The sequence below is a fragment of the Anolis sagrei genome, chromosome 3, assembly GCF_037176765.1.
Source record: "Anolis sagrei isolate rAnoSag1 chromosome 3, rAnoSag1.mat, whole genome shotgun sequence".
NCBI lineage: Eukaryota > Metazoa > Chordata > Lepidosauria > Squamata > Dactyloidae > Anolis > Anolis sagrei.
Window position 1 is genome coordinate 267,582,987 of NC_090023.1, and position 23,160 is coordinate 267,606,146.

The window sequence follows — 23,160 nt, forward strand, 5'->3', positions numbered from 1 at the left end:
AGTGGAAAAACACTTTAAAGCAATACAGTAATTAAAATGAAGAACAATTTTAACAAATATAAACTTACTAGCTGTACCTGCCATGCATTGCTGTGGCCAACCTTCCCTCCCTCTTTCTCTCCTTCTTTCCCTCCTTCCCTTTTCTTCTTTCCTTCTCTCCTTCCTCCTTCTCTACCTCTTTCCTTCCCCCTTTTACTTTTACTTCCCTTTCTCTTTCTTCCTTCTCTGCCTCTTTCCTTCCTTCAAACTTTTCCTGAACAATATCAAGGAAGACAACAATCCAAACCATTAAAATTATTAAGAGTTCAAATGGTGCCCAATAAAAATAAATGTTTACCTAAGGAACTGGTCACTGGTTGTTCCACAATGCATGAAGGAGTTAGCAATGACGGTCGCTGTGTGACAAACAGAATTTCGCACTGCATCCTGGACAAACAAAATGCAAAGGGTCGCTTTAAAAAGAGAGAGGGGACAAATGCAAGGAGCAAAATCTCATTTGGAGTGATACAAATGTGTTTTGAACAAATGTTAATAGTTTTGGAAGGCAGATGAAAGATAACTGAAGAATGTAGGAGACAAATCTGCATGAGCCCCAAAAAAAGCCAATGTAGTTCACGTTCTTAATACAGGTTAAACTTGCACACCACACTGTGATTTTAGGTGAATGCAAAGGCCTTGGATGCAATTCTCGAGGATTGTTGTCAGCCCAGTAGCGCATGTTTTGTTTGTTGACGGATCCACACAAATGACAATGGGCTTCATCACTAAAAAAAAAAATAGCATCCTCAGGAACGACTTTGAGAAGAACCTCACTGTTGGGGTTCAGCCTCCGTGTGAACCTGACCCTCAGCCTCCATGTGAACCTGACCCTAATTCTTTTGATTTTATTTCCTGATGCAACTGAACAGGCTACTGAACATGTAGTTTTCCCTGATGGTTTGGAAACTGTTGATTCTGAGGGCAATGGCTGGGAAAGTGAAACTAAACATCCTGAGGAGGATGCTTCAGAATCAAGCGGTGATAACTCTTCAGAGGAGTTAACACCTGCCTTTTTAAATGAGGATAGAAGAAGGCAGATTTGGGAAAAAAAGAGTGAATCACAGAGTCTGCGAAGGTCAAGTAGATTAAAGGAAAAGGAAGCTTCCAAGCCTGGAGGCGTGTCCCGAAACAGTTTCTTTAGTTTAAAGCTTTTGCCGTTGAGGCCTACTTTTCGAGTGGGTGTTCAGTGATCACAACCCAGCGTGCCTTTCGGAATTGCTTTAATTTAGCACCATTGGCCCCTGTCCCGGACCGGAAATCAATTGTGACATGGGTCACTACATTCAGACAAACTGCAAGTGCGACAAGATGAAGAACAGGAGTCCCTCGGCCCATGAGATCACCTGAGAACATTGAGGCAGTGAGAGCTTCAGTGTTGCGATCACCATGGCATTCTGCGCGCAAACATGCGTCTGCCCTTGGACTTTCCGGCTGTCTTGTTAGATCAAGCATCGTTTAGACTGAGGCATCACCTTGGCTGAGTTCCCGTTTCCCATGGTCTGCATTCCCAGAGGCTTCTAGTTTCCAAGTACGGTTAGTGAGATACTAACAGGTTCCAGGTTTTTATGGTGTTGCTTTGGAATTTTGATCTAGTTCAGAGACATTCCTGACTGCTGAGTTTTACTGTGGCTTTTTGACTTTGCATTTTCTTCTATTTTGTAACCATTTTTCATCAATAAAAAAGGATTGTTTTTTCCCACAGTCAAGTGTGGTGGACTTAATCTTATGGTCTTGTTTCCTGATCTGGGTTGCAACACTCACACGCGTTCCTCCGAGAATTGAAGTCACGTTCAGAAAGTTCCTGTACAATCACCATCTTGCAAGGATGGAAATGAAGATCATCATGAAGAATTTTCCTCACAGAACAATCGGAAAGTCCAAGGGCAGACGCATGTTTGCGCGCAGAACACCATGGTGATCGCAACATTGACGCTCTCACTGCCTCAATGTTCTCAGGTGATCTCATGGACCAAGGGACTCCTGTTTTCCGTCTTGTCGCACTTGCAGTTTGTCTGAATGTAGTGACCCACATCACAATTGATTTCGAGTCCGGGATAGGGGCCAATGGGGCTAAATTAAAGCGATTCCGAAAGGCGCGCTGGGTTGCGATCACAGAACATCCACTCAACGGCAAAAGCATGCTCCTCACTGTTCCAACGCATGATGGCGACTGAACTGTGTCAGGACAAAACTTTATACTCCAGCCTCTCGAACAAGACCACTAGCGCTCCGCTACGTCTTCAATCGACTGAATGGCGCGCATTTTAAAAAAGGAAGTTATGCTGCCGCACCCTGTATGTCTAATTTGGAAAAGTATAAAATTATACTGGGGGGAAACCACTGACACACCTGAACATTGCAACTGATTTACAGGTAAAAAATAAGATAATATCTCAAACCAGGAGTAATCTACTCCTTTTAGTAGGTATCATCAGCAATGAAAGTCTTCAAAGATACAGCCATGTTTGTCTAGAATCTCAGTATGGAAAAGGATCTTGTAACACAACGTTAATAGCATAGTTTTTTAAGATTATTTGTATTTATAAGATTAAGTGTATTTCCTCAAATGTACAATTAGGGTAGATTGCTTTGCAATTTCCATTACAACTTTGCAATCTTTGATATGGAGAATCCTCAGGTTTGGAAGTAAACTACTGTTATGTATGCTTTCATCAGAGAAAGAAGCAGAAAGCTAGAAAGGAAGAATCCTCTCAAATAAAGCACTGAAATAACACCAAGATGTGGGATTTAGTCTTGACACACACAAAGACAAAAATTGAAAGATCTAGAGAAGCAATAAGCCTTACCTTTGTGTTTTTGAGAATCATGAGGTCTGTGTTGTTGTTTCGTATTAAGAACTGCAGGTGTAATTCAATGGCCATTTCACCACTTAATATTTTTATCATTTTGGGGATCTGGTCTTTCGACTCAGGGCTCTATGGACGTACACAAGGAAAGAAAGGCACAAAAAGGTAATGGATTAGAAAAAAGACATAGTATCTCAAAAATATTTTCCTTATACACCACTCAGGCATTTTGAACAGAAAAGTAATAGTATAATGATTTTTAGCTGTCTTGGACATCATTTTGAAAGAAAGGTGAATATAAATTCAGTAAATAAATAAAAAAGTAAAAAAATAAATAAAACAAATAAAATATAAAAATAAAGCATACTTCTCCTTATGGAAAAAAAATCTTGGAATGAATTTCCCACGAAAACTAAGAACTATTATACCTGTTAATATTAAACAATGTTGTCATAAGTTTAATTAATTGATTATTTAATGAATGTACTACAAATTGTTTTTATCAAACCAATAAAAATAATCTATATAAATAAAAATGTAATGTTTGTTGGTGGGATTAACAGAACGCAAAAACCACTGGGGGAACTGGCACCAAATTTGGACATAAGACACCTAACAACCCAATGTCTGTCCTTCACTCATAAAAACACTGAAAAACACAGCAGAAGGGACTTAAAAAGCCCCCAAAAGCTAAATGAAAAGGTAAATGACAATACAGAAAAAAAGGAAGAAAGAGGGAGGGAAGGGGAGAAAAAAAAGCAAGACAGACAGACAGACAGACAGACTGAAAGAAAGAGGGAGGGGGGGGAGGGAGGGAAAGAAAGAAGGAAAGGGAGAAGGAAGCATGGAAGCAAAGAGAGAAGGAAGGAAGGAGAGAAAGAGGTAGGGAAAGAAAAAAGGGGAAGGAAGGAAAGTTAGAGAAGGAAGGAAGGAGGGAAAGGAAGGAAAAAGGAAAAGAAGGAAGGAAAGAGGGAGCGAAGGAAGGGGGGAAGATGTAGAGAAAGAGGGACGGAAGGAAAGAGAGAAGGAAGAAAATAGACATAGCAGAAGAGAAAGAAAAAGGAGGAAGGAAGGAAAGAGGTAGAGAAGGAACGAAGAAGAGAAGGAAAGACAGGAAGGAAAGAAAGAGGGAGTGAAGGAAGGAGGGAACGAAGGAGAGAAAGAGGGAAGGTTGGCCAGAATAACGCGTGGCGGGTACAGTTAGTATTAAACAAATAAATGGCAGGCCAGTACCAAAAGCAAGAGGGAATTGAGCTCTGAAGAGCAAAGAATACACCCAAATAATGTCCAAATGCCAGTCCCCTGAGATAATAGAATTCACTACTCATTTTTTGATTCTGAAACAAATTGAATAATAGAATCATAGAATCCTAAAGTTGGAAAAGATCTCATGGGCCATCTAGTCCAATCCCTTTCTTCCAAAAAGCAGGAAAATTGCATTCAAAGCACCCCAAGAGAGGGTCATCCAGCCTCTGCTTAAAAGCCTCCAAAGAAGGAACCTCCAGCAGAGAGTTCCACTGCTGAACAAATAGGTCTTTTGTTGGGTTTTTTTAAAAAAAACTATATCAATTATTTAGACCTCCTTAACATATGCAGTAACTAAATGACACATTTTCATATAATATAAACAACAAATCCAGCAAGTTTTCTGTAATTTTGGGACAACCGATCTGCATATTCAGCTCAGTTGATGGTCTTGAAGCATTAGCATTACTGACTCTACTACATAAACCCAGATTGAATTACAGTTTAGATGAGAGATCATCTGAGTCCCGTGTGAGGCTGAGCTGACCAGGAATAAAAGCAAGAATACCTTTTTAAAAAGCAGATCAGTCATACTTGCAATACAGATTCCCCTTTTTTATTTACCTTATTCTACTCTATGACTTCTCTTCATGGCCCTCAAAGCAGCTGCAAAGTGTAACCTTAGCCACTTAAATGTTTATAATTGCAATTAATGGCTAAATAAGGCATTATCTTGTTTCTTGCTTGGAGGCACAAATCTTATAAAACATACTAATGTGCTTAACAGTATAACAGCAATAAATCTTTACACAAGCTTTACAAGCCAGCGCTGGTATTTCCTTGAAAGAAAATACATACTCTTTTAAGGAAAGCATTTTATCCCTTTGTAACTTTTCAAGCCATGGAATGTGGCGGTTATCTAAGAATGACCTGTCACATATATTCTGACAGCTATACATTCAAAATTATTACAACAACTTAGCCGTATTGGTCTTTCTAGCTGGGAATCATGGGACTTTTTGTCTAAAGGCCCCAGGCTGGCACTAACACTATGCTCTAAGGTTGAAATGAGTCTCAAGGTAAGATGCAATGGTGTATACTAGGCTTGGGCAATCCATGGTTCTAAATGGTTCTAAAGTACTTACAAAACTAAAATTCTGGTGGTGAAAATTTCAGAACTCTAACAAAACTCTCAAAATTTCATAATAAACGGCAGTTCCTAATTGGTTCTGTCATTAAAATCACCAATAATGAAATAATAATTAAATTTTGAAAGTGTTGGTAGAGTTCTGAAATTTTCACCACCAGAACTATAGTTTTGTAAGTACTTTAGAACCATTTAGAACCATGGATTGCCCAAGCCTAGTGTATACCAGTGATTCCCAACCTTTTTTTGACCAGAGACCACTTGACCAAGGACTGCTTTGACCAGGGACCACTCTCCAACATTAGTACCAAAAGAGTTACAAATCGGTTTTTGGTCAACTTTAGATTTGGTTTGGGGTGCTGACCTGGAAAATTGCATTGGGTAGACATCAGCTCTAGTTTCATATACAGAACGTATGAATCGTCAGTGACAGGGAAGGAATAATAAAATAAAATAAAAAGAGGAAGGAGACTCATGGACTAGATTTTCGTCCTTGCAGCCCACTGGTGTCCACGGCCCACAGGTTAAGAACCACTGGTGCATACAAAGGGGTGGGGAGGGGGGTGTTGAAAGCGTACTTACAGTTTGGGCAGACTTTGCTGCAGCAACTGGACTATTTGCTTTTTCTTCTGTCTCCATAGTATCACTGGAAAATAAATAGAACACCTATAGCTTCTATCATCATTTGTGACAAGACTAAAAGTCACCCTATAACAGGAATGGGCAAACTTCGGCCCTCCAGGTGTTTTGGACTTCAACTCTCCAATATTTTGTACTATTATTGCAAACTACAACCCTTTTTCTAAATTGGAAAAGTATGGTAATTTTTTTTCCTGTTCAATTAAAGCCGGGTCTTTGGCAATGTGACTGCTCTCTCAAGTCCTTTCTGTTATAGAAGGGTTTGTAAATACATTAGTATTATTATTTTCATTTATTATTTTATTCTATTTATTATTATTACATTTATCATGTTACTCCATTATTATATTATACATTTATTATTTTACTGTATAATTGTTGTTATTGCTACATTCATTATTTTACTCTTTTTAATATTGTTGTTATTATTACATTTGTTATGTTGCTCTCTTTATTATTATTGGAAGGATACATTTATTTATTTATTTGCTGCATTTGTTGACCGCCGTTCTCAGCCCTGGGGCGACTCACGGCGGTGTACAACATATAAAAGGCAATTTACAAAAGGCAATAACAAAAGACAACATATCCACAATACAACAGTATACATAAGCACATTTACATTGAAGAAGCTAAATAATAATTTAATCAGAGTTAGACAGTCTTACAGTTAGACAATTAGACAGTTACCATTTTTGTAAATATTAAAAAAATATATAACCTACTGATTCTTCAATTAATGTAATTTTATTGGTATCTATTTTTATTTTGCAATTTACCAGTAGCTGCTGCATTTCCCACCCTCGCCTTATATTCGAGTCAATCTGTTTTCTCATTTTTTTTGTGGTAAAATTAAGTGCCTCGGCTTATATTCGAGTCGGCTTAAACTCGAGTATATACGCTACATCCTGCTGAGGCACCAAGGCTGCTTATGCTGGCATTTGGAAGATGAATAACTGAAGGGTTACATCTATATATCAACCTGCCATAGACACAGAACTTTAAGATCCCTCTTCTTTTCTGGAGAATAAAGCTCTTGGCTCTTTCACCAAACTATAAGTCCCAAGAACCTTATTAGGACAGGGCAAGATCATAACAATTAAATTGGTATAAGTTTGCAAACGCACCCAAAGCATCAATAGAATTAAGTTGCACAGTGCAAGGCAATCCAAATTGCAGCACTGCTTTTTAGGCTGCTTATATTTCAAGCCATAACTCATTTATCTGGGTGTCTCTCAAACTGGCTGCCTTACCTTTCTTTCTCTGACCCAGGGACGGTCCCTGTATTGGTTGAACCAGGCACAGAGGCAATAGGGGTGCCAACAGTGCGTAGGTTCTGAATCACAGAAGACAGGAACTGCTGGCTGGCACTTTCGTACAAGTCAAAGCAGATCTGGTACGCCATGAGAAGGTTGTCCTCCTTCACCAGCTTCTCCAAGATGTCACTGACAGCCTGGGGGTCATCCAAGAAGATGAGGCACTGCAGGAAAGAAGAAAGAGACAAAAAATGAGTCGCCTTCGGGCTTGAGATACAGCGGTATATAAGCAAAGTAAATAAATAAATAAATAAAAACTAATGGGTATTTCAGGCAGAAAGCAGCAGGCTCCAAAGGCCTTGGCAAAGAGAGTGGCTAGAATTCTGGTTCTGAATGTGCACCTAAGTCCCCTTATCAATAGGATTGTACAGGTATTTTTAATTACAAAAATGTGAGTCAACAGCAATAACAACAAAACTTTATTTATATACTGCTCTGTCTCCCCAGGTGACTCAGTCAAGCACTGAAAGAGTTACATGGATACAATGACTCAGCAAAAGCTGCAGTTCAATACAAGTATATGTGCCTGTAGCTTAGTAGGCCTCTGTAGCGAGGGAGAGACTATTTCTTTATTGAAAACCTCTTTGCTCTTATAATGATTCAGTTTCTTCTTTTATATTAGCTGGGACTTTCTGTCTGCTGTTTAACCTTTGTACAGGCACTGAGATACACTTCTGAATAACAAAGTAACACAGTTTATTTATAACTTCTGGCTCCAACGCTTGTGGTTACATTTTGTGTTTTGTTGCAATCTTGAGGCTTACAGTCAGTATAATATACTTGGTTTACTTTTCTGAAATAGACTTTCAATGTTTCACATTCACAAACATGTTACTTGCTTTATACACTCTTGACTGAAATTATATTCTGACTAAAGCACCACTGGCTTTCTTTATGTTCCTAAAACTTGAGCTCTATTTAACTAACTGCTTCTATATATCAGAAGTCTTTAACACATCTTCATAACTGCTTATTTCTAACAGGAGTTCCTAACTCTTTTCTCTCACAGAAGTTCCTGCCTCTCACAAACAGGAATCCCTAACTCGCTCTTTTTACTCTCTAACTGCCTATTTTTAAACTTTGGCTCCGCCCCTTTGGAATGTTCAGCTCTGCTCTCTCTCCAACTGTCATTTTGGCCTAGCAGCCTTTTCAAATCCTGGGCCTACGCTAATCTGCATATGACCAATCGGCTTCCATATGCAAATGAATCCTATCTCTGCTGTTGCTACCCTGTCTGTGCCTATTCTTCCCTATCTGCCATATGTAAACATAGAGCTATACACCAAAAATTTAACATAGAGTAGCAATTTTGCTACAGTCTCAGTGTTAGTTGCCTTTCACTATGAAGAGGCTTCAGTCTGAGAGAGGCCTCAGTGCGAGGTAAACCTCAGTGTGAGATAGGCCTCAGAGTGAGAGGCTTGGTGTGAGAATGCTTCGGTGAGATAAGTGCCAGGTTGAAGGCCTCTAGTGTAATGCTCCAGTGTGAAGGCTGCTGTGTGTAAAAAGCTACTGTGTAAAACTCTTGTGTAAGTTGAAGCTCAGTGAGAATGAAGCTGTTTATATGCATGAGAAAGCAGCCCAGTGTGGAAGCAAAGAAGGAAGTATAGACAACTTTATTTGTGTTATGGAAACCTTGTTCTTGTAAATAGTGCAACCATATTATTTTGCTATAAAGAAAAGCCTCCTAAGGAGGATATAACATTGGTCTGTGTGTTTTTGTTCTTTTTATCATTTTTGGCTACTGATGTTGGGTCACATTGCTCCTGCTAAGTTATACTGCTGTACATTTATGAGGAGGATCTTTTGTTAATAAGCCCACTCACCCACAAATACTTTCTGCTGTGAAGAAAAAATATATTTTGCCAGGTTTTCAATGGGTTACTTTGTTTGTTAATTCTCATTCTTTCTTGTATTTTGTGTTATTATTATAAATCACTTTGAGGGAACTTATAGAGGAGATGCTGAAAGGCAATATGTAAATGTCGTTATAAATAAATAAATATTTAAATATTTAAATTTTAAAAACCCAAGATGTCTCATCTTCTGGTTGACACTATTCCCAGTCCACTTCCCCCTTCCGCTGCCCCAGAGTTTGACTGCTATGAAGACTGCAGCCATAGGTGCACATTTACACTACTAAAAGCCCCAACTGTCATACCTGGCACACATTGATGAAGTCAGGTTTTTCTAGGTTCATGTAGATTTTCACCAGAACTCTCAGCACCTGGTTGCGGAATTGCTTATTCTGCATCAAGGACATGCAGAGTTTCAAGCTGTAGGCCAGCATTCCAGGAACGTCATTCTGCAAAATAAAAGTAAATTGCTTCCAATTATTTTTGTCCAATATTCAATTATTTACTAATAGTCTCATAGTCAAATCTCCTGTCTCCTGAAGACAAGAAAACTGATTGAAAGCATAACTCACCAAACTGGCTTCTGGAAAAAATACTATTACCAAACAAAATAACTTAATGAATACATTATTCTCCATGTAAAGTAGGTGACATTGTGAAAAGTGGTGTAACAAAGAGTCAAAGAGTATTAATTACTAGCAATGATGCCACATATTTAGCATTATTTCTGCCCAAAACCATCAATAACTAGTCTGTAAGGGACAAGATATTCCCAATTTCACTTTAGTTATTTGTTCTGCAATCCGGAAAGTATCAATGTACGTATTGTCGAAGGCTTACATGGCTGGAATCACTGGGTTGTTGTAGTTTTTTTGGGCCATGGTCTAGAGGCATTCTCTCCTGACGTTTCACCTTCATATATGGCAAGCATCCTCGGAGGTAGTGAGGTCTGTTGGAACTAGGAAAATGGGTTTATATATCTGTGGAATGACCAGGGTGGGACAAAGGACTCTTGTCTGCTGGAACTAGGTGTCAATCTTTTAACTGACCACCTTGATTAGCATATAATGGCCTGACAGTGCCTGGAGCAAACTTTTGTTGAGAGGTGATTAGATGTCCTTGTTTGTTTCCTCTCTTCTGTTGTTCTGTTGTAATTTTAGAGTTTTTTAATACTGGTAGCCAGATTTTGTTCGTTTTCATGGTTTCCTCCTTTCTGTTGAAATTGTCCACATGCTTGTGTATTTCAATGGCTTCTCTGTGTAGTCTGACATGGTGGTTGTGAGAGTGGTCCAGCATTTCTGTGTTCTGAAATAAAATGCTGAACAAAATCTGGCTACCAGTATTAAAAAACTCTAAAATTAGAACAGCACAACAACAGAGAGGAAACAAACAAGGACATCTAACCACCTCTCAACAAAAGTTTGCTCCAGGCACTGTCAGGCCATTATATGCTAATCAAGGTGGTCAATTGAAACATTCACACCTAGCTCCAGCAGAAAATAGTCCTTTGTCTCACCCTGGTCATTCCACAGATATATAAACCCTTTTTCCTAGTTCCAACAGACCTCACTACCTCTGAGGATGCTTGCCATAGATGCAGGTGAAACGTCAGGAGAGAATGCCTCTAGACCATGGCCATACAGCCCGAAAAAACTACAACAACCCAGAAAGTATCTCTTAAACCCATTCACCAATTTTGCCACAATGAGCATTTTATTACTTTCTATCAAGAGTAATAATAGACCTATAAAGCCCTAAACAGTTTGGGTCTAGGCTATTTGTCTAATCACATCTCCCCATTCAGACCATCCTGGGCAGTGCAGTCAACGGAGGAGGCCCTCCTCTCGGTCCCACCCCGTCACAAGCTCGGTTGGTGGGAACGAGAGAGGGGGCCTTCTCCATGATCGCTCCCCATCTCCCCATTTATTCCTTCCTAAATAAATAAAAATGGCCCCTATCCACCTCTCCTTTAAGACACGTCTTAAAATGCACTTATGCACTTTAGTATACAGAGAGGAGGAGGACTAAAACATGTTACCCATTTGGAATACTGGCCAACTCCACTTGGCTGTATCTTAAAGGAACACCGGTGTCAGCCATTATTAATGTAACTGTCTTTTAAACTTTTTTGAGGGTATTTGTTGTAATGTTTATTTATGTTTTAGTTAATTATGTCCTACTGACTAATCTGTTATATTTTTGTCTCAATGCTTAATCCTTCATGGTAAACTCACTCTTATTACAGTGCTCTATCGTGTATTCTGATATGTTTTGTACCTTCTTAGGCATTGAATGACTGTCTTCTTATGTGTTTTGTTGTTGTTCATTCATTCAGTCGTTTCCGACTCTTCATGACCTTGTGGACCAGCCCACACCAGAGCTCCCTGTCGGCCATCATCACCCCCAGCTCCTTATGTGTAAACCACTCTAAGTCCCCTTGGGGAGAGAGGGTGGTATAAAAATAAAGTATTATTATTATTATTATTATTATTATTATTACAGCTACTGGTCAAAGGTCATTTAATCAACTACCAAACTCGCAAATTTTGTATTCTGTCTGTTTGTTTGTTTTGTTCTGTTAGAAATGTAATACAATTGACTGGTTGCCCTGACACGACAAATAAAAAAGAAATTATTATTACTGCTTTTTATTTTATGTTGGGCTTTGTGCTGAAGGATCCTGCATCCCTTCCCACACAGTGAAGACATACAAGCTAAAAATAATTGCAGTAAATGTGAAACCTAGAAAATTCCTACAGACACATCTGAAAATGCCAGCCACCAATGCAAGTGAAACATCAGGAGAAAACGCTACTAGAACGCAGCCATACAGCCCAGAAGCCACACAACACTCCAGTGATTCTGACCGTGAAAGCCTTCAACAATGCATCCTGAAGAGACATCACCTCCAGGGCAAGTCTATGGCATGCTGGGGTCAGAGGTTGGGTCATTTGGTGGCATTCTGTCACATCTGCAGTTTCAGGTCTGGGCTGGAATGTATCATCCACAGATACATGGGTCTTACCATATATACATTTCTTGATATATGCAACCCAATACCTTTTCACGCTCGAAAGAAATCCTGTTTCCGATCTGACAAATATTCTGCATGGGTATCAAGATCACATTCTGTGTTTTTACATACCGATTCCAAAATGGTTTTCTCAAAGATATCCAGCCTGCGCGTCTCCAAGGCGATCCCAATGGCTTGCTTGTACTTGTGATCATCTAAACAGCGTTGGAACATCTTGTTCACGATCCCTTCAAGCCGCGGATCGACGGCCTTCTTTGCTCCCTCGGCCAGATCAGCATTTTCCACACACTGCTTGGTGTAATGGTCAATGCACTTCGCTGAGGAGAGGAAAAACACGCACCTGACTTTCTGCAACCTCAGAGGCACAAAGTATCACCCTGCCAATTTGGTAAGGAATACTGTCACACCTCCCAAGTTGCAACCACAAAGGACATTATGTTCTGAAAATATTTTACATCATAAAATCAATTTGGCAATGCTATAGGATGGGTAGAAAATGTAATGTTATCTGAACGAAATACAATAAAAGAAACTAGAAGATTGTGCACTTAAATCCATCACATGCAAGGTTTGTGATGGTTCTGACCTTGAAAACTGGAATTCTAGTATCTGATGTTTATTTAAAAACATACCAATCTGTCTGCAAAAGAGGTGAGATCACTACTTTCTCTAACATGGTTACCTCTAGCCATTTCATGTCTTTCAGAGCAAGGTGCTGTTATCTATATATCCCTTTTATCTTCTGTGTAGAAATAATTCGCTTCCTGTCACTATATCAGTCCTGGACCTCAATGCTTTCAGAAACAAATTGCTAAGCTTTGAACCAAATTATATATGTGATCAAAACCCAACCTAAAAGAACCCAATATGTTCTAATTTCCAGAAATTATCCCATCAACCCTCCTGAAACCCAAATGGCCAGAGTTTATGAGCATCTTCCTTTAGATCAGGTATAGGCAAGCTTTGGCCCTCTGGGTGTTTTGGACTTCAACTCCCACAATTTCCAACAGCCTAGGAATTGTGGGAGTTGAAGTACAAAACAGCCAGAGGGCAGAACTTTGCCTGTGCCTGTGTTAAACTATTTGTTGTCCTTTGCTAATACATGGTGTTGTGGCCCATCTGTTGGGAGTCATCTGCATTAAAATCACTACTGACTGAAAGGTCATGAGTTTGAAGCCAGCCCGGATCAGAGTAAGTTCCCAACCATTTGTGTAGCTGGCTGTCGACCTTTGCAGCCCGAAAGTCAATTCCATCTGTCAAGTAGGAAATTTAGCTACCGCTTATACGGGAGGCTAATTTAACTAATGTACGATGCCATAAAATTCTCCAGCAGCATGCAAAAGAATGAGGAAGTACTCCATTGGTGTCACAAGTAGACGGTGTAGCGACATCTCCACCAGTGGCCGGAATTTGAGCATACCCTCATGAAGCTGGAAAGTTAAATAGCCACTGTGTGTCTGTCTATATATGTTGTGTGTTTATGGCATTGAATGTTTGCCTTGTATACGTGCATTATAATCCGCCATGAGTCCCCTTTGGGGTGAGAAGGGCAGAATATAAATATTGTAAATAAATAAATAATAATAAATGGTGGCCTAATAAAATGCTCCTGAGTGGACACTGTTAGGCCTTACCGATGATCGTCTCCACATATTCTGAATTGTCACCAACGTTGAATAGGTTGCCTGCTCCCAGGGCATAGTTCAGAGACTCTTCAAAGGCTCCAAGGTGATAAAACACCTTTGAAGCCACCAGAGCTGCAAATTCACGACTCCGGAAGCCAACATCTTCATATAGGATTTCACTACAGGGAAAGTAAGGAAGAAAGACTCAGTACCTTACTAACTCCAAACACAAAGAAAGTTACATATTTCAACATAACTTTAGCATGTACAGTTAGGTCTCTGCATTTGCTGTGGGTCATGTGACTTCCACAAAAGTAAAGAAAACTCAAAAGACTGCAATGTATTTCTACCTTATCTAGGAATAAACACAACTCTTTAGCTAGCTTCTGGTGGAAGCTAACACAGAGGTACACTGGAGGACCTCGAAAATCGTAGAAAGGCCATATTAATAAAATGTGTGGATAATCAAGACTCATAGCACCACGGATTTTCCTATTTACAGCTGGCGATCCCATTCCCATTGCCCCTTACATTTTATCCACTGACTCGGAGATCTCAGCCCAGAAGTCATTGACAACAGCATTCAGTTTGTGAAGAGCAAATTCCTGCAAAACAATGCAAATCAGTCACAGGAGTATAGCAAATTGTTAAAATGAATAGACATCTCAAAGGTGAATTTCAGAGCAATGTATTCTGACACATATTGCTCAGAATGAGAAGAACATGTGTGTAGACCATGTGTGATTTCTGTCATAGCACACAACCATTTGAGCCCCTCCACTGCTTCTTCATAATTGAAGATTTTTCAGATGAAAAAGTATTCAGTAATAGTACACATCAAAATGACCTTTCAACAAGATACCCAAAACTTCATTAAAATGCCATAACCTGATCTAAAAACCTAGAAGTTCAAATTACAAGAAAATTTCCAGGTCACATTTTTGCAAAACCTGAAGCAATTCGGCTTGCCATAAGGGAGAAAACCAACTCCATCACATTTGCCTACTCAAAACCTAGATCAACAAAAAGTCACAACCAAAAGCAGGTTACTCGATAGATAATGGGGAAAAGACAAAAATATCTGGTTCCAAAGTGGGGAAATGTATGTCCCTCTGAATATCCTTGAATTTCAAGTCCCATTAGCCCTAGCCAGTACAACAGCTGTGATAAGTGATATAAACTGCAATCCAACAATATATGTAGAGCAGCCAGTTTCTCATTCTTGATTTAAGCACCCAGACTGTTAAAAATACAAGGCAAACTTTGCTACAGGGAAATAAGAGCACTGCAAGGGCATATGAGCGGTATTTCATGCCTCCTTCCAGGCTCCTCTCCCATATTCTTTCTAAAAGAAACTTACAAATATTATCTTCTTCCAAAAGTAATTTCTATGTGGCAAAGCAGGCCAAAGCCAGACACCTCCTTTTCCTTTGACCTAGGACCCTTCCAGACAGGCCCTATATCCCAGGATCTGATCCCGGGTTTTCTGCTTTAAACTGGATTATATAGAAGTAGAAGAGGCAACAAGGGGATTGGCTACTCTTGATCTCATCCTAACAAATGCGGAGGACCTGATCGATGCGGTCGAAGTGGTAGGATCCTTAGGGGCAAGTGACCATGTGCTCCTGCAATTAGAGGTACAAAGGAAGGCCGAAACTAAGACAAGTCAAACCCGCATTTTGGACTTTAGGAGAGCTGATTTCCAAAAAATGAAAAAAACGCTGAGCAGCATTCCGTGGACACAGATACTAAAAGACAAGGGAGCTACGGATGGATGGGAATTTCTCAAGAGTGGAATACTCAAGGCACAATTGCAAACCGTGCCAACAAAGAGAAAAAATAGGACAAGTGCAAAGAAGCCAGAATGGATGTCCAAAGAACTTCTAACTGTGCTAAGACACAAAAGGGACATGCACAAGAAGTGGAAAAAGGGAGAAATCACCAAAGAAGAATTCAAACAAATAGCCAACACCTGTAGGGAAAAGGTCCGCAAGGCTAAAGCAAAAAACGAGCTCAGACTTGCCAGGGACATTAAAAACAATAAAAAGGGCTTCTATTCTTATGTCAGTAGAAAAAGGAAAAACAAGGAGGCGATAGGACCTCTTCGAGGAGAAGATGGGGCAATGCTGACAGGGGATAGGGAAAAGGCAGAACTACTTAATGCCTTCTTTGCCTCGGTCTTCTCACAAAAAGAGAGTCTTCAACCTCAGCAAGATGGAGTGGATGAGGGATTGGAGGACATCCAACCCCAAATTGGGAAAGAAGTCGTCCAGGAATACCTGGCCGCTCTTAATGAGTTCAAGTCCCCAGGGCCAGATCAACTACACCCAAGAGTATTGAAGGAACTAGCGGAAGTCATTTCGGAACCATTGGCAACCATCTTTGAGAGTTCTTGGAGAACGGGAGAAGTTCCAGCAGATTGGAGGAGGGCCAATGTGGTCCCAATCTTCAAGAAGGGAAAAAAGGACGACCCAAACAACTACCGTCCGGTCAGCCTCACGTCGATACCGGGCAAAATTCTGGAAAAGATTGTTAAGGAAGCGGTCTGCAAACACTTAGAAACAAATGCAGTCATCGCTAATAGTCAACATGGATTTATCAAAAACAAGTCATGCCAGACTAATCTGATCTCTTTCTTCGATAGAGCTACAAGCTGGGTAGATGCGGGGAATGCCGTGGATGTAGCGTACCTGGATTTCAGTAAGGCCTTCGACAAGGTCCCCCATGACCTTCTGGCAAGGAAACTAGTCCAATGTGGGCTAGGCAAAACTACAGGGAGGTGGATCTGTAATTGGTTAAGTGGACGAACACAGAGAGTGCTCACTAATGCTTCCTCTTCATCTTGGAAAGAAGTGACGAGCGGAGTGCCGCAGGGTTCCGTCCTCGGCCCGGTCCTGTTCAACATCTTTATTAATGACTTAGATGAAGGGCTAGAAGGCATGATCATCAAGTTTGCAGACGACACCAAATTGGGAGGGATAGCCAATAGTCCAGAGGACAGGAGCAGAATTCAAAACGATCTTGACAGATTAGAGAGATGGGCCAAAACTAACAAAATGAAGTTCAACAGTGACAAATGCAAGATACTCCACTTTGGCAGAAAAAATGAAATGCAAAGATACAGAATGGGGGACGCCTGGCTCGAGAGCAGTACGTGTGAAAAAGATCTTGGAGTCCTCGTGGACAACAAGTTAAACATGAGCCAACAATGTGATGTGGCGGCAAAAAAAGCCAATGGGATTTTGGCCTGCATCAATAGGAGCATAGTGTCTAGATCTAGGGAAGTAATGCTACCCCTCTATTCTGCTTTGGTTAGACCACATCTGGAATATTGTGTCCAATTCTGGGCACCACAATTCAAGAGAGATATTGACAAGCTGGAATGTGTCCAGAGGAGGGCGACTAAAATGATCAAGGGTCTGGAGAACAAGCCCTATGAGGAGCGGCTTAGGGAACTGGGCATGTTTAGCCTGAAGAAGAGAAGGCTGAGAGGAGATATGATAGCCATGTATAAATATGTGAGAGGAAGCCACAGGGAGGAGGGAGCAAGCTTGTTTTCTGCTTCCTTGGAGACTAGGACGCGGAACAATGGCTTCAAACTACAAGAGAGGAGATTCCATCTGAACATTAGGAAGAACTTCCTGACTGTGAGAGCCGTTCAGCAGTGGAACTCTCTGCCCCGGAGTGTGGTGGAGGCTCCTTCTTTGGAAGCTTTTAAGCAGAGGCTGGATGGCCATTTGTCAGGGGTGATTTGAATGCAATATTCCTGCTTCTTGGCAGGGGGTTGGACTGGATGGCCCTTGAGGTCTCTTCCAACTCTTTGATTCTATGATTCTATGATTCTATATGAGTCCACCACCATCAATGATGAGAGATTGGTGGGAGTTGTAATCCAAAACATCTGGAGTGTGGCCTTTAACAGTTTAAGGTTTAAAGACTCATCCCAAAGGCCATTTTATGAGCCCACCAGTATTCAATCTTGTCTTGGCTATGGATTCTATTCTAGAGTTGACATTCTGTTCTGCGTGATCTCATTATGTAATTTATATATAATACGTATCAACAAAGGATTTGTACTCATTAAGATTATAATACACTGCATACAGCAAAAATTAAATGCACCCATTCAAATCTATTTTCTGCCATTAGATCTTAAGAAAGATTGACCAGATCTGCAATACCCGAGTATCATATTAAGCAATACGTTCATTCCAAACAAATTCCATTACTGTTTCTGGAAAACAGTGAAGAAATAATTTACAATTAGAAGCTCTGATTATCTGTTGTTCCTAAACCAAAAGCAAAGCCTGCATGCCTACCTTGAGTTCTGGCTCTTCCTCATCCAGAAGGGAAATAATTCCAGCTAGAAAATAACAAGAAAATCATGCAGTAAAATAAACAATCTTTAACAGTAAAGAAGGAAACATAGGGGCTGTGGCTTTGCAAGGTATTAGAGTTTCTCTGCCAAAGTGAGCTGGTGTAGGGATTGGAGCTTTGGGCCCTGGAGACCACAGTTCTCATTCCTGCTCAGCCATGGAAACCCACTGCTTGACCCTGGGCAAGTCCCACTCCCTCAACCTCAGAAGAAGGCAAAGGCAGTCACCTCTGGACAAATCTTCCCCCCAAAAAAATTTGCAGTAGGCTTCCCTCAGGATCACAATAACTCAGAAACAACCCTCCTGCCTTCTATCCTAAGTCTCCTCAAACTCCCACAATTCCTGGCAACTGAACAAGTTGGATTGGAGTCCTAAAAGCCTGAAGGGTCACAGTTTGAGAAGGCCTGTTCTAACCCCTGTTGAGGTATTACCCACCCCGCAATATCTCAAATTCATTATCTTCACTAATATCATTATCATCATCTCTGAATGGCAAATTATTATTATTATTATTATTATTATTATTGATGGATTATCGATGTCGCCTTATCAGGTGACAGTCGCATTGAGGAAAAACAACAGAAAAAACTCAGCCACTATCAAGACCTCAAAATTGAACTGCAAAGGCTCTGGCATAAGCCAGTACAGGTGGTCCCAGTGGTCACTGGCGCACTGGGTGCCATGCCAAAAGATCTCAGCCGGCATTTGGAAACAATAAACATTGACAAAACCATGAACTGTCAACTGCGAATGGCCACCTTACTCGATCTTTCGACTTGTGATTTTGTGATAACGAAATCCAGCATACAGATCTCGTTTGCTGTGACATACTGTGCTTTTATGTCAATAATAATTTTTACCTGCCTCTGCTCATGGGTAGAGGCACACACAAATACACACACTAAAAAGTACCTCCATAAAAGTGGAGCACCAAGGCATATCTCTACTAAATGCATACCAAAACACACAAAACAAAGATCAAACAAAGGACTCTTAAAATTCATGTTTAAAGACTGACTGGGTAGGCCTGCCGGAAGAGATAGGTCTTTACATAGTTTTTAAATTCAGATAGCTCCTGAGCGAACGTATGTCTCACTATGAACCAGGACAGACATTAGGATCTTTTGAAGAGGCCCTACTCTTGGTGACCTACAGGTTAAGAACCAGTGCTCTATGCCTTTGAGCACAGACTTCCTTCTTCTTCCTTTGATTGCCGGCCTTTTTCTGGTACTTCTTTTATGGTGCCATAAAATGCCTCCCTGCTTAAATGGTGCCTAATTTCTCTACTCACAGCTCATAGCAGTTTTCAAATGGCTTAGGTGGACAGAGCTGGAATGAAGGTCAGGTGCTTCCTGACCCTGGCTTTGAACTGCCAACCTTTCAATTGGTGTGATCAATTGCTGCTGGTGATGGTGATTAACCAGCTGTGCTTACGCCTGGCCCAATCACAGTGCAATATACAACCACGGAATTAATAGAAACAAACTGACCACCTTGATTAGCATATAATGGCTTGACAGTGCCTAGAGCAAACTTTTGTTGAGAGGTGATTAGATGTCCTTGATTGTTTCCTCTCTGTTGTTGTGCTGTTGTAATTTTAGAATTTTTTAATACTGCTAGGCAGATTTTGTTCATTTTCATGGTTTCCTCCTTTCTGTTGAAATTCTCCACATGCTTCTTGTGTATTTCAATGGCTTCTCTGTGTAGTCTGACATGGTGGTTGTTAGAGGGGTCCAGCATTTCTGTGTTCTCAAATAATATGCTGTGTCCAGGTTGGTTCATCAGGTGCTCTGCTATGGCTATTTATTTATCGTGTCATCAGCAACCATACCATTGTGTTACAATTCTAACAGAACAAAACAAATACACAGATTAAAAAGAAAAAGAAAGAAAAAACACACAGATTTTGCAAACTTGGTAGTTTGTTAAATGTCCTTTGATCAGTATCTGGCCACTTGGAGTGCCTCTGGTGTTGCCGCAAGAAGGTGCATGTGGCAGGGCTCAGGGTGCATTGCAGCAGGTGGTCAGTGGTTTGCTCTTCTCCGCACTCGCATGCCGAGGATTCCACCCTGTAGCCCCATTTCTTAAGATTGGCTCTGCATCTCGTGGTGCCAGAGCGCAGTCTGTTCAGCGCCTTCCAAGTCGCCCAGTCTTCTGTGTGCCCAGGGGGGAGTCTCTCATCTGGTATCAGCCATTGGTTGAGGTGCTGAGCCTGCCACTTTCGGACTCTCGCTTGCTGGGGTGTTCCAGCGAGTGTCTCTGTAGATCTAAGAAAACTATGTCTAGATTTAAGTCGTTGACACGCTGGCTGATACCCAAACAGGGGATGAGCTGGAGATGTCACTGCCTTGGTCCTTTCACTATTGGCTGCTAATTCCCGGCGGATGTCAGGTGGTGCAATACCGGCTAAGCAGTGTAATTTCTCCAGTGGTGTGGGGCGCAGACACCCTGTGATAATGCGGCATGTCTCATTAAGAGCCACATCCACTGTTTTAGTGTGGTGAGATGTGTTCCACACTGGGCATGCATACTCAGCAGCAGAGTAGCAAAGCAGAAGTGCAGATGTCTTCACTGTGTCTGGTTGTGATCTCCAGGTTGTGCCAGTCAGCTTTTGTATGATGTTGTTTCTAGCACCCACTTTTTGCTTGATGTTCAGGCAGTGCTTCTTGTAAGTCAGAGCACGGTCCAAAGTGACTCCCAGGTATTTGAGTGTGCTGCAATGCTCCAGTGGGATTCCTTCCCAGGTAATAATCCTCAGAGCTCGGGATGCTTGTCTGTTCTCAAGGTGAAAGGCATATGTCTGTTTGAAAGTAGATGGATTAGGGATCAGCTGGTTTCCCCTGTAATAGGCAGTAAGAGCACCTAGAGCTTTGGACAGCTTCTGTTCAACCATCACAAAGCTCCCTGCTTAAGCAGTAATGGCACGATCATCAGCAGAGGTGAATTTCTCTGTCCCTTCTGGCAGTGGCAGGTTATTTGTGTAAATGTTGAGCATGGATGGGGCGAGCTAATCAAGGTGGTCAGTTGAAACATTCACATCTGGCTCCAGCAGACAAGAGTCCTTTGTCCCACCCTGGTCATTCCATAGATATAAAAAACCCTTTTTCCTAGTTCCAAATTGGAACATACACAGAGAGATAGTTTTCCTAGTTCCAACAGACCTCACTACCTCTGAGGATGCTTGCCATAGATGCAGGCGAAACGTCAGGAGAGAATGCCTCCTGAACATGGCCATACAGCCCGAAAAAACCTACAACAACCCAGTGATTCCGGCCATGAAGAATTTACACCATTTCTCCAATTCTAAGACAGCTGTAATGAAATGACCTTCTCCAGGGTTTCCAAAGGAAGCCTCCAAAGAGAGCAGGGAAGACAGACAGGAAGGGAAGGAAAAGGAATAGAGGGAAAGGGAAGGGAGAAAGGGCAGGCCAAGCGGTGCGGCCTGCGAGGGGAAGGGGCGCCGGGGCCTGTCCTGCCTGACTCTGCAGAACACTCCCGCCTCCAGTTCGGCTTCTCCCCCTGAGGAGAGGCCCGCTCACCTGCGGAGGTGATCATGGCGCCGCCGCCTCTTGGGTTTTTTCCAAGCGAAGGAGGGAATCCGAGAGCCGCTTTCTTTCCGGCCGCCTCAGCCCGTGACCAAGCTCATTCGCCGCTTCCGTCGCCACCTCTGACGTACACGGAAGTGACGCCGTAAGCGCGCGCCTTCCTCTCCACTGCATTAGGCCCCCGTCGCCTTAGCAACCGAAGGGCGGGGGGCAGGAGCGAGGTGCAGTGGGTGCGTCTATTGCAAACGCCTGTTTGAAAGTAGGAAAAATAAGACAGTGGAGGAGTTGGGTTGCTGTAAGTTTGCCAGGCATGTTCCAGAAGCATTTTCTCCTGACGCATCTTTGGCAGGCATCCCCAGAGGTTGTGAAGTCTGTTGGAAACCAAGGAAAATGGGGTTTTACATATCCAGGGTGGGAGAGAGAACTCTTGTCTTTTGGAGATAGGGGTGAATGTTGGCCACCTTGATTAGCATTTAACAATTTTTAGGTGTAGCTTGTTATTTCCTGGGGAGGTGATTAGCTGTCCATGATTGTTTCTTGTCTGGAGTTCCCCTGTTTTTGAATGTGGGTCTTTATTTACTGTTCCACACTTGCTTAGTTTCCAAGAGACGTCACAACCTCTGAGGATGCCTGCCATAGATGTGGGCAAAACGTCAGCAAAGAATGCTTCTGGAACATGCCCAGACATGCTGATGATCGTGTCATCACCGCTCAAGCAGGGAGCTTTGAGATGGTAGAACAGAAGCTCTCCGAAGCTCAAGGTGCTCTTACTGCCTATTACAGGGAAAACCAGCTGATCCCCAACCCATCTAAAACACAGACATGTGCCTTTCACCTTAAGAACAGACAAGCACCCCGAGTTCTGAGGATCACCTGGGAAGGAATCCCACTGGAGCATTGCAGCGCACCCAAAGACCTAGGAGTCACTCTAGACCGTGCTCTGACCTACAAGAAGCACTGCCTGAACATCAAGCAAAAAGTGGGTGCTAGAAACAATATCATACAAAAGCTGACTGGCACAACCTGGGGATCACAACCAGACACAGTGAAGACATCTGCCCTTGCGCTATGCTACTCTGGAGAAGAGCAAACCACTTTATTTGTTGTGCCAGGGCAACCAGTCAATTGTATTACATTTCTAGCAGAACGAAACAATCAGACAAAACAGAGTTTGCCAGCTTGGTAGTTGATTAAATGTCCTTTGACCAGTATCTGGCCACTTGGAGTGCCTCTGGTGTTGCCGCAAGGAGGTCCTCCATTGTGCATCTAGCAGGGCTCAGGTTGCATTGCAGCAGGTGGTCAGTGGTTTGCTCTTCTCCACACTCGCATGTCGTGGACTCGACTTTGTGGCCCCATTTCTTGAGGTTGGCTCTGCATCTCGTGGTGCCAGAGCACAGTCTGTTCAGCGCCTTCCAAGTCGCCCAGTTTTCCGTGTGCCCAGGGGGGAGTCTCTCATCTGGTATCAGCCATTCATTGAGACTCTGGGTTTGAGCCTGCCACTTTTGGACTCCCGCTTGCTGGGGTGTTCCAGCGA

General features: G+C 41.8%; 1 protein-coding gene across 1 annotated transcript in view; it reads right to left on the reverse strand.

Annotated features, from left to right (window-relative positions):
• PSMD1 (proteasome 26S subunit, non-ATPase 1) overlaps positions 1-21,758 on the reverse strand; it is a 178,209-nt gene extending 156,451 nt beyond the window's left edge. The window contains exons 1-10 of the mRNA XM_060767308.2: positions 21,621-21,758; positions 18,025-18,068; positions 14,237-14,310; positions 13,715-13,884; positions 12,192-12,397; positions 9,352-9,495; positions 7,131-7,357; positions 5,821-5,884; positions 2,847-2,975; positions 338-426 (exon numbers count right to left, since the gene is read on the reverse strand). Coding sequence (XP_060623291.2) covers positions 338-426; positions 2,847-2,975; positions 5,821-5,884; positions 7,131-7,357; positions 9,352-9,495; positions 12,192-12,397; positions 13,715-13,884; positions 14,237-14,310; positions 18,025-18,068; positions 21,621-21,636 — 1,163 coding nt within the window. The 5' untranslated portion in view covers positions 21,637-21,758. The remainder of the gene's footprint in view (positions 1-337; positions 427-2,846; positions 2,976-5,820; positions 5,885-7,130; positions 7,358-9,351; positions 9,496-12,191; positions 12,398-13,714; positions 13,885-14,236; positions 14,311-18,024; positions 18,069-21,620) is intronic.
• Positions 21,759-23,160: the final 1,402 nt, after the last annotated feature.